At 55.1% G+C, this 11380-nt stretch overlaps 1 protein-coding gene across 14 annotated transcripts in view; it reads left to right on the forward strand.

Moving 5' to 3' along the window:
- The first annotated feature begins 2429 nt into the window (after positions 1 to 2429).
- The window catches only part of MAST3 (microtubule associated serine/threonine kinase 3), a 38490-nt gene continuing 29539 nt past the window's right edge, over positions 2430 to 11380 (forward strand). For 5 of the 14 annotated variants that reach the window (XM_025884829.2, XM_025884835.2, XM_025884831.2 and 2 more), the window contains exons 1-2: positions 10182 to 10559; positions 10863 to 10952. In XM_025884829.2, the coding sequence (XP_025740614.2) occupies positions 10513 to 10559; positions 10863 to 10952 (137 nt within the window). In that variant the 5' untranslated portion in view covers positions 10182 to 10512. Of the gene's footprint in view, positions 2506 to 8330; positions 8363 to 10179; positions 10560 to 10862; positions 10953 to 11380 lie in introns of those variants that run through there. The other 9 variants (XM_025884833.2, XM_025884837.2, XM_025884834.2 and 6 more) reach the window with 4 other exon arrangements.

Consider the following 11380-nt stretch of genomic DNA (forward strand, 5'->3'; position numbering starts at 1 on the left):
GTACGGATGGTGAGGATTTCAACATACAAGTTTTTGGAAGGATGCTACTCAGCCCATAACAGCGGCTGCTTTGGACAGCCCATAACAGTCTGGCAGTTTTTGAAAAAGTCTGAAATAAAGAGTTACCATATGAGCCAGGAATTCTACTCCTAAGTGTAAACCCAAGAGCACTGAAAGCATATGTCCACACAACAACTTGTGTGTGAATGTTCATAGCAGCACTATTCACAATAGCTAAAAAGTGGGAAAACTCAACTGTCCATTAACAGATGAATGAAGAAACAAAATGTGGTCCATCCACACAATGGAATGTTATTCAGCCAGAAAAAAGGAATGAAGCACTGATTCAAGCTATGACATGGATGAACCTTGAAAACGTACTGAGCGAAGGAAGCCAGACACAAAAGGCCACGTGTTGTAGGATCCCATGTATATGAAACATCCAGAACAGACGAATCCGCACAGACAGAAAGCAGATTGGTGGTTACCAGAGGCTGGAGACGGAGGATAGTGACTGCTCATGGGTAAAGGTTTTCTTTTAGGGTTGATGACATGTTCTGGGATTAGATAGTGGTGATGATTACACAACTCTGAGAATACGTTAAAAACCACTGAATGGTATTCTTTAAAAAGGTACATTTTATTTTTATTTATTTTTACTTTTTATTAACATATAATGTATTATTTGTTTCAGGGGTACAGGTCTGTGATTCATCAGTCTTTTTTCTTTTTTTAAAGATTTTATTTATTTATTTATTTGACAGAGAGAGACACAGCGAGAGAGGGAATCACAAGCAGGGGGAGTGGGAGAGGGAGAAGCAGGCTTCCCGCGGAGCAGGGAGCCCGATGCGGGGCTGGAACCCAGGACCCTGGGATCATGACCTGAGCCGAAGGCAGATGCCTAACGACTGAGCCACCCAGGCGCCCGTGTGATTCATCAGTCTTACACAATTCACAGCGCTCACCATAGCACACACCCTCCCCAGTGCCCATCACCCAGCCACCCCATCCCTCCTCCACTCCAGCAACCCTCAGTTTGTTTCCCGAGATTAAGAGTCTCTTATGGTGTGTCTCCCTCTCTGGTTTCATCTTGTTTCATTTTTCCCTCCCGTCCCCTATGATCCTCTGTCTTGTTTCTCAAATTCCACCTATCAGTGAGATCATACGACAATTGTCTCTCTCTGACTGACTTATTTTGCTTAGCATAATACCCTCTAGTTCTATCCACGTCGTTGCAAATGGCAAGATTTCATTTTTTGATGGCTGCATAATATTCCATTGTATACTATACACAATAGAATAAAAAGGTATATTTAAAATAAATAAATAAGGGGCGCCTGGGTGGCTCGGTCATTAAGTGTCTGCCTTCAGCTCAGGTCATGATTCCAGGGTCCTGGGATCGAGCCCCACATCGGGCTCCCTGCTCCGCGGGAAGCCTGCTTCTCCCTCTCCCGCTCCCCCTGCTTGTGTTCCCTCTCTCACGGTGTCTCTCTCTGTCAAATAAATAAAATCTTTTTTTAAAAAATAAAAAGGTGTATTTTATGGCATGTGAATTATATGTCAATTTTAAAATGTGTATGAGAAAAACAAGTGTTGTCAGGGTGTCCTGTATTTTTATGTGCTCAATCTGGCCATTGTAATTTGGTAGGAGCCTATAAGAACCTCAAAGGCAACTGGGCCCTCTCTAGGGTTTCCTACAGCCTGCGAAGATACTGTAAGGCCTACGTCCAACAGTGGAGTAGCCAAGGGAACCTGAAACGAGAAAGGCAGGCTCATGTAAGGGCAGAGTCTGATACTGTCTTTATTTGAAATTGTGATGTTTAGTTCATCACACATCTTTTGCATTAGTTGAGATTCTTTAAACTATCGTATTGAAATCTTGTGTCTCTTGGGCGCCTGGGTGGCTCAGTTGGTTAAACGACTGCCTTCCGCTCAGGTCATGATCCTGGAGTCCCGGGATGGAGTCCCAACCCTGCTCGGCGGGGAGTCTGCTTCTCCCTCTGACCCTCCTCCCTCTCATGCTCTCTATCTCATTCTCTCTCTCAAATAAATAAATAAAATCTTTTAAAAAAAATCTTGTGTCTCTTAATTACTGATATTTGTGGGCTCCCTTAAATTTTGAATGGAATTCACCTCACCCTACAACCTGTTGCGTGCCCTGGGCACATTAATTAACTTCTAGGAGCCTCAGTTTCTTCATCTGCAAAATGGGGATGATAATGTTCTCTTACTTCTAGGAGGAGTCATTGAAAAAAAAAAATGTTTTCATCTTGGCTGGGGGGTAGGGTGGGGCCTGGAAGGGCGGTCCGGCGATCCAATGGAGGCGGGGCCCTTCCAGGAGGGTTCCGAGGGAGGGGCGGGGCCAGGCCACATCAGCTGACCGGCTTGACCAATGGCGCGGGGCGGCGGGGCTTGGCAGGTTGGGGCGGGGCCGGGGGCGGGCCGGGCGGTGCGGACTAGCGGGCCATGGACGAGCCGAGCCTCCTGCGGCGCCGCGGGCTCCAGGTGAGGCCCCTGCGTGGGCGGGCCGGGGGGCACAGCAGAGTAGACCTGGCCTGGGTGCCAGGGGCGGGGCTTCGGCGTCCGGAGAAACTGAGGCGGAAGGCGGGGCGCGCGCTTCGGTCGCTCCTTCTGCCCACCCGCTTCTCAAAGTGCTTTTTGCCTGGCGGGAAGGGGATATACCCCGTTTGGCATATGGGGAAACTGAGGCTCCAAGCGCTAGCGTGGGAGAAAGGGGCTGAGGGCTGCGCCCCTTCCCACCAGCTGCTCTAATAATAATATGAGCAACAGCAGTCTGCGCGCTCACCATATGTTCATCCTTGTCTTAATCTTTTTACTAGTGATATATTAATATTAATTAATATGTATTATTACCCGCCTCGTGCCTTTGCTGAGCCACCGCGCCCCAGCCTCAGATCACCCCTAAGGTGAGCCGGGGAGGTTGGGGCTGTCCAGGCGCCCATCTGTCAGACAAGGAAACTGAGGCTCGAGTCTGGAAAAGTCACAACCTCGAGGTGGCCCAACAGGGATTCAGTCCGGCGGCCTTAACTAGCTCTCTGTTGCACAGAGCACCGTCAATGGCTGCGGCAGTGGCGGGGGTGGGGGGGGGGGGGGGGGGGAGCCACTTTTGCTTCTCCGGGCCTCAGTTTCCCCATTTGCCGTAAGAGCCCTCCTTTTCTGACCTCTGGCCCTGGATTTGTGTTTGGGAGGCTGAGTTACCAGGAGATAAGAACAGGGGTATCAGAATTCGAACCCACGCAGGGGGCCATGTCACCCCGGTGGGCAACTTCTTTCACCTTTCTGGGAATTAAGGTGATCTAGCCAGTTCCCTCTGGGGCTTAGACCACACCTTTAAGAAGCTCCCAGGTTGCAGGTCGGGAACCAGAGATGCATCATTTACCCAACAAACGCGTATTGAGTGCCTGCTGTGTGCCCGGCAGGGGCGAGGCAGCGGGTGTTGATCCTCTGAAACCGTTCCCCTGGATTTCCCAGCCTGTTGGGGCAAACAGACGCCTGAGCAGCGGGGACCCCAGGGAGTGGTCAGCTGCAGTGTGGGACGCTCAGGCACACTTGGAGAAGGCTCCTGAACCAAGCGTTGCTGGGTGGCCTTGCAGACGCGGGTGGCGGGGCAGGTGGGGGTGGGTGTATGGGGAAATAGAAGCGTCTAAGGGAAGCTAATCTGAGGGAAGCTAAAACCTAGAAAGGACGGGGTGGGAGGTGGATCAGGGAGGGCACGGCCAGAGCTGCGGGGCAGAAACACCCCCACCCCCCCACCACCCCTGCCCGTCGTGGCGGGGGGAGGGGGCCGAAAGGGGAAAGTCCGAGGCCAGAGGCAGCCGCGAGGGGCCTGGGCGTAGAGGAGGGGGCGGTGAGGAGTGGGGTGTTGTGGGGGGGCAGGCCCCGCCCAGAGTCCCAGTTAGACTCAAGCCCCGCCCGCGGCCTCTTAAAATAGAGAAACTGCCATCGGGTAGGCGAATGGGGGTGCTGCTGACGTCAGGAAGTGGGGGCCTGTTCCATGGGGGGGAGGCATCCGTACCCTGATGACGAGTCCTATGCTACAAAAGGGGAAACTGAGGCTCAGAGAAGCGTAGCCACCGTTCAGGTGTCACAGCATATAGGTGACAAGAGTCAGGATTTGAACCCAGGCAGGTATGGCTCCCCCTCCAGACCAGCCCTGCACTAGCAGGCTGCTAGTGCAGCCTGGAAGCAGAGGGACACGTAGGGACGGCCCATGTGGGCGAGGGAATTCTGGGCAGAGGGCGCACTGCCTGTGCAAAGGCCCAGAAGCATGTAACTCTCTGTGTTGTATGGGAAAACTAGAAGCCATTTCTTAGCGCTAGAGCTGGGGCTGTGAGAGGGGACCATCTACTTCAGAAGCTTCCGGCGCTGATTTTGACGAGGTTAGACTTTCCCCTTAGGGTGACTGGGAGCTATGGAAAGTGCCGGAGCAAGGGAGGACACAACCAGATCTGAGGCCTTTGAAAGACTTCTCTGGAGCCAGTGGAGGGCAGAGAGGGGGCCAGAAGCTAGGGAGGGGCCCGGAGTGAACGACCAAGTAGGAGACAGTGAAAATAGATATATATTTTTAGATTTTATTTATTTAAATAAATAAAATAAAATAAAATGGCAGGCTCTCTGCCCAGCGGGGAGCCTGCCTTTCCCTCTCCCTCTGCCTGCCGCTCCCCCTGCCTGTGCGCGCTCTCTCTCTCTCTCAAATAAATAAATAAAATCTAAATATCTTATTTAATTTAGAGAGAGAGCATGAGTGGGCGGAAGAACAGAGGGTGAGAGACAAGCCGACTTTGCACTGGAGCCGGATGCGGGGCTCGATCCCACCACCCGGAGGTGGTGACCTGAGCTGAAATCAAGAGTCAGAAACACTCAACCGGTGGAGCCACCCAGGCGCCCCAGATGATGAAAATAATTTTTAAAAAGTAATAGTATTAGTATAAATAACGGCTCACGTTAATGGGCACCTACAAATGCTAAGCACTGAACATGCATTTAATTCTCCTAACAGCGCAAGAAATCAGTGCTATTATTAGCCTCCTTTTTCAGAGGGGGAAACTGAGGATCTGAGAGGGAGTAAGAGATTTGGAATTCTAGCCAGTCTGGCGCCTGTGGGTACAAAAATGTTCAGGGCCTCGGTCTGGGGCCACTCGCTCTACAGTCCCTTAACTGGAGCTCTGTTAATGGGCCCAGGAGAACCGCCCCCCTCCCCGCCAAGCAGGTGGCAGCCTACTGGTCAGAGCCAATCAGATACTCTGGAGGCTGACCCTTGCCAAAGGTCAAAGAGTCAATTCATAAAAGCCTGAGGAAGTGGAGGGGACTTGGGTCAGTTGCTGACTGAGCAGTCCAGGCAATAGCTCTGGGCATGCTGGCCAGGCTGGCTGTGCCAATGTAGGACGTGCAGTTGGCTGTGCGCTGGGAGGTGGTGAACAGGCCCTGGTCTGGCCCTCCGACCACCAGTTTGCCTTGGGTCGAGGCTAGAGCCAGCACCTGGGCCTTCCTGGGTTGGCTTAAGCTCTGTCTTCTGTGCAGTGTTTCTAAGTGCTAGTTCATGCAAACTTATTGCTACAGCTTCTATTCGTATTACTTTATCGTTATTTTTTATCATCTCCCGCTTGGACCTTTGCTTCACAAAGGACAGAATTTTAAAACCCCAGGTGCCCAAATCCAGGGGCAGTGAAGATGGCCAGAGCTTGTATCTGAACTGTGTCTCTGCTGCTGCTGGAGGGGTTCCCTCGAAGGTCCATCTTGCCTCCTCGTGGCCCACTTCCACTTATTCTATTCCTCCCAAAAGCCCTCAGGCTGGTGCTATGGGGTCCCTGCTGACTTCTCTCTCCCTTCACTGCAGCTGCCAACTTCCCATGGGGCTTGGTGCCAACCGGGCTGAGTCCCGCCTCCACCCTACAGATTCCCATTAGCCTGACACCCCCCTCCAGGAAGCCTCTTGGCTCCCCCCCTCCAGCCCCTTCTCTCCCCCCGGGTCCCCGCTAATGCCTCCAGTATGGGGGTGTCCATTCCCTGCTCTGTCTTCTCCAGATTGGGGGTTCCTCGGGATGGAGCTGAGGCTTCTGGCTGGAAGGCAGCATTGCCCAGCCCAGCCAAGAACAGAAGAGGATGCCGTAAATATTATCTTTAAAGGGCAGTTCCAAGGGATTGGGCCCCCACCTACCCCAGTCTACGCGGGAGCCACTCCTTGGGGAACAGCCTGCAAAGAGGGGGCTGAAGGCGGAAGCAGATGGCTCTGGGAGCAGAGGGTCCGGGGGCGGTGCCGAGAGAGTTCCATGTGGCCCTAGCTTTCCATAGAGCCTTTGCAGGGGGCTGCCGACCTTCCCTCGATTCTCTCTGCCACTTCACATCTTTTTGTATTTTGGAAGCAAATTAAAATTTGTTGTTCAATTGCTGGTAATTATTAACCTCACAAAATTCACTGTCTTGGCTCTGATTTATTGAAGCCTCCCCCAGTGCCAGGCCCTTGGCTTGCTACTGGATTCCTTCCAAGACCTTGTGTCACCAGGAGGCTTTCCAAATGAAGAAACTGAGGCACAGAGGTGTGAGGTTGCTTGGCGGGGGTCACACAGCTCAGATGAGGGGGCGCTTGCCTGGGAACCCAGGACTGCCGGGCTTTGGAAGGAAATGGTTGGGATGGGGGAGGGGTGCAGCAAGTAGCCCTGGGCTCAGATTCCAACTCCTCACTCTTTCACAGGTTAGAGGAGAGGGGTAAGCAGGCATAAGATCCCAAAACAACTGGGGGGGGGGGGGGGACTGAAGGAGGCCTTAATGGTGGTGGTGGTTCCTGGGACAATGATCAGTTGCCCTGAATGCTAGTGAGCTCTCGGTCCCCAGAGGTATTCATTGAAGCAGACAGAAACATCTCAGGATGGCAGGTCCGCCTCTTCCCATCTTGAACAGCTCGGCTTTGTTTTGTGGGCTCAAGGTAGCTGGGGTCAGGCCTCGGAGTGACACCCCAATCCTGTGGACCCTCCTCCCCTTCCCCAGCTGGGGGACCCAGCCAACCTCTCCCAGCCCCGTCCTGGCGCGGGGCAGCTTCCGGCCCTCTCGAATTGGCTGCGGAGGCCGATGACGTCAGTGGTTGCCATGGTGAACGCCCCGCTCTGGATGTGGGCAGCCCAGAGCCCACCTAGGTAAAAATAGTCATGTGTCCCCGCCGCGACCGCCCTGGCGTGTGTGTGTGTGTGTTGGGGCGGGGGGGGGGGGGGGAGGGAGGGATGTCCAGAGACCTGGATTCCCCGCCTTCTCTGTGCCAGGAGACATGGGCAGCTGGCTTCCCTCTACGCCTCAGTTTCCCAGCCTGTAAAATGGCCCCTGCTCCTGGTCTGTAGTAGGCGACTCAGTAAATGTGAAATATATCAGGTATTATGATAGTCCGCCTAGGCCCTGGCTGAGCTCAACAATAACACAGCAACACACAACAGCAACAGTAATACTAACTGATCATTATTACCCTGGACCCCTCCTGATGTTACCTCCACATTATAGATGGGAAAATCAAAGCACGGATGGTACAAGTTACTTGCTTAAGGTCCCACAGCCGGGAAGGAACAGATAATAAGTAGATCTGGACCCAGGTCTGAGTATCCCCAGATTCTAAACTGGTGCTACATGGCCTTTTGAGAATTTAAAAACCTTCTTGGGTGAGCCACATTTGAGGATGGACTCTGGGGTCACCATGGACCCCAAGTGCAGGGCTTTTTGCCCTGGTGAGGACACCCAGGGTTGATGCAAGTCAGCTTGCTGAGCTCTAAAAGGGTCTTCAATAGGGAGTCACGGATCAGGGCCCCCACCCTCCACCGGCTCCCAGGACACAAATCTGCATAGGTGAGGGGGAAATGGCTTTCAGATCTGGGAGGGGGCAGGGTGAGGATGAGTCAAGAATCTTCCCTTCCTCAACAGATTGTTAGTATTTAGCCACTCTTGAGATACTTCCTTATAAATATAACTAATTTGTTATTTAAAATAATGAAGCTGTTTTTAGTGCAAGTAGGGTATGAGCTGGGCAGGGAGGTGACTGGGAGTCTGGGAGGGCTTCAGGAGGAAGGGATGCCTGAGCTGAGGGATGATGTGCAATTAACTAGCACCAGAGGGGAGGGAAGGCGGTCCCGGCAGAAGACACAGCTGGTGCAAAGGCTCTGAGGCAGGCAGAGCCCAGTGTGTAGGGCAGCAGAAAGGAGGCATTGTCTGGAGCTGGGTGATCAAGGGGCCAATGGGGTGGCGGGGGGGAGGGCGGCGGTGAGGTGAGTGGAGGGCCAGGGATGTGAAGGGTTTGTCTCCTCGGGAGTGACCCCTGTTTCCTCTCATTTCAGAAGGAGCTGAGCCTGCCACGCCGGGGACGTGGGTGAGTTCATCTAAGGCCAGTGGGCTGGGCCGGGCACTGTGGTCCTGGGCACAGATTTTTTCAGCAGCAGCCTCCAAACTGTGAATTTATTTAATAATTATAACAAAGCTTCTAACCTTGATCCTTTCCCAGTGTTCCAAAATGCTTCAGAAGTGCTTCACTTGGCTCTCACAAGCTGGGAAGCCCATGCCAGTTTGCAATTGAGGAAACAGAAGTGTAGTAGGGTTGTACCACTGACACAAGGGCATCCAGCCTGGAAAAGAGAAAACTGTCTCGCATCTAGAGTCCAAAGTATAGAATTCCAGCCAAGTATCCTGGAACCAGCTTGCATGCCTCCCATGATGGGGCCCTCACTCTAGGGGAACACAGGTAGAGAAGTGTATCCTTCAGGGTCTCATTAGCGTTTGTCTGTAGGTTGGCATTTTTGGATCCCAAAAGCTCACAGAATATTTTGGTCAGTGCCTTTGCTGGTTTACTGATGGGAAATCAAAGCCCAGGACAGGGAGGGGTTTGCCTTGTGCTGGTGGTCTGGAGGTGTTTTTGAGTGCAGACACCCCCTCTTTGGGGGCTGTGTTCGCCTGAGGGGTGGGAATTCTCTTGCCCCACAGTGAAATCACCCACTTAACAAACTTTTTTTGAGTGCCTACTGTGTGCCGGGCCCTGTTCCAGGCACGGGGGACCCAGAGACAGGGTCCTATGCTGGACCCTGTCCATGAGCTCACACTGTCTTGGGGAGAGTGATGGTGAAGTGATATTATACAGGGGAGAAATTAAACAGAGACAGACAGAGGGGCTAGGGGGCAGCTTTAGCCCTGAAGGTGTGGGGCCTCTTGGAGGAGGTGACATTTGAGCCTAGATCTGGAAAAGGAGGCAGAGGCAAGGGGGAGAATCCGAGGGGAACAGCCTTCCAGCTAGAGGGAAGAGTATGGGCAAAGGTCCTGGGGTGCAAACCAGCTTGGCATTGGAAGAACACCATGGAGACAGGGGTAGCTGGAATGAAGAGAGCACAGGGGAGGGAGAGGGAGAGGAGAAGGGGGAGTTCCTGGGGGTTGGATGAGAGTTTGAAATCTGATGGTGGGGATGGGGTCAGACTGGCCCCCAAGCCCAGACCATCTGTTCTTGTTGGACTGGGGATAGTGCAGCTGGTGGGGAGGAGCCTGAGGGGCACAGTAGGGGCAGGGCTCCGACATTGACCAGAAGGCAGGCACTGTCCCTGGCCTTTGCCCAGGATGAGGGCGGGGTGGTGGACATGAAAAAGTCGGAACCATGGAGGGCAAAGTCCTGGGCTACCGGGGCAGGACGAGGGCAGAGGCTCCCTGAGGGTTGTCTACTCTTTGCTACCTGCCGTGTTCCTGACTGGGTCCAAGTGAGGTGTCGAGGGGGCCATAGCCAGACACAAACAACCCCGGACTCTTGGGATCTGCACTGGGCAAAAGGGAGGGTGGGACTCGGGGAGCCATGGGTCGTTGTTTAGGGATGGCTCCGCGAAAGAGGGGCCCGTGGGACTGAACTCGGATGTGGGTTGGGGGGAGGACGCTCGTTCCTGACAGAGGGAACCCGGTGAAGCAAAGACCTGGAGGCGTGGACCCGGCCTCTGGTGTGCACCGGGATGCTGAGACCGCCGCGAGGGGCCCCGAACGCTGCGCTGAGCTGCTGGGGGTGGGGGAACAGGGGCAGGACGCGCTCAGATCTCGGGTGCGAGAGACCCCCCCCGGGGGCGGGGCGAGGGCAGAGACCCGGCCACCGCCGGGAAGGGGCGGGGCCAGACGATGGAGCAATATTGCCAATCTGGGAGACAGTGACCGCCCTTCCTCTCCGGCCGCTCAGCCCAGGGGCTCGAGACCCGGCAGCCTTGGCGTCGCTTTCCGGGAGGGGGTGGCACCCGCGACTCCAGCCTCCCGCAACCCGACTTTTCCTGCTGGGCTGGGCCTGCGCGCAGGTGCGGGGCTCCGAGCCCCGCCCCGAGGAGGAGAGAGCCCGCCCCCCGCGCCCCCAGCGGCCCAGCCTCAGCGCCGCGTCGGTCGCGCCCGCCAGGCGTGCTGTCCCCACGTCCGCGTCTGTGGGTCTGTCCGATCGCACCACGATCGGGGCTCGGGGGCCACAAGGGGGGTTTTGGCACCCGGCCGCGTAGACGCAGCCCCGGCCTCGGCATGAAGTCTCGCAGGGACAAGCTGCACATCCCGGCGCTGACCCTCGAGTGAGTCCTTGTCGGAGAAGGGGGGAAATAGGGTGGGGGGGGGAGAGAAGCAGACAGACAACCACCCTTACCCCGCGTCTCTGTTTACGTCGCCCAGAGTCGCACCGCCGCCTCCGGGGAGCCCTCCGGGGTGCCCTCCGGGGTCATCAGTCAGGCCCCGCCCTCTTGGTCTGGGAGAGACCCAGAATTCCGGGCCTTGGGGCCCCTTCTCCCTAAGGGAACCTAAGTCCTGGTCCCTCTCCGGATTTGGCCACACGCAGGGGCCACCACCAGGTTCACCGTCCCTGGCCTCTTTCTTTGCAGTCTGTCTCCGAGCAGCCAGAGCCCATCTTTGCTGAGCCCCAGCAGCCCCTGCAGCCCCTGCAGCCCCTCGCTGGGCCTGCACCCCTGGAGGTAAGTGACAGCACATGGGGGCGGGGCTCGGACATTGTCCTGGCACCCCAGAGCCTTGGAAGCCACCTAGACCCAGCCTCCTCACCAAGGTACTGTGAGCTGGTGACATCACCTCCCTGGCCTCAGTTTACCCCTCCATAAAATGAAACTGCTGTGCACACTAGGACCTTGAAAGGGAAATTCCATTTTCAGCCCTAGCCAACAGGTCCTCCATCCGACAGGTGGCCAAGGTGAGGCCAGAACTTGGGATGTTGCCCAAGGACATCCCTGAGACAGGTGCTGGATTTCCAGGCTCTGGGCCCTCCCTACTGAATCAGCCTGGCCTTCCAGGCTAGGACCTCAGGGGCCTTCCCCACACCCAGCTCAGCTGGTTGGAAAGCTACACACACACACACACACACACACACACACACACACACACACACACA

Source organism: Callorhinus ursinus, unplaced genomic scaffold (genome assembly GCF_003265705.2).
Source record: "Callorhinus ursinus isolate GAN/ISIS: 27379988/994484 unplaced genomic scaffold, GSC_fseal_2.0 scaffold15, whole genome shotgun sequence".
Taxonomy (NCBI): Eukaryota; Metazoa; Chordata; class Mammalia; order Carnivora; family Otariidae; genus Callorhinus; species Callorhinus ursinus.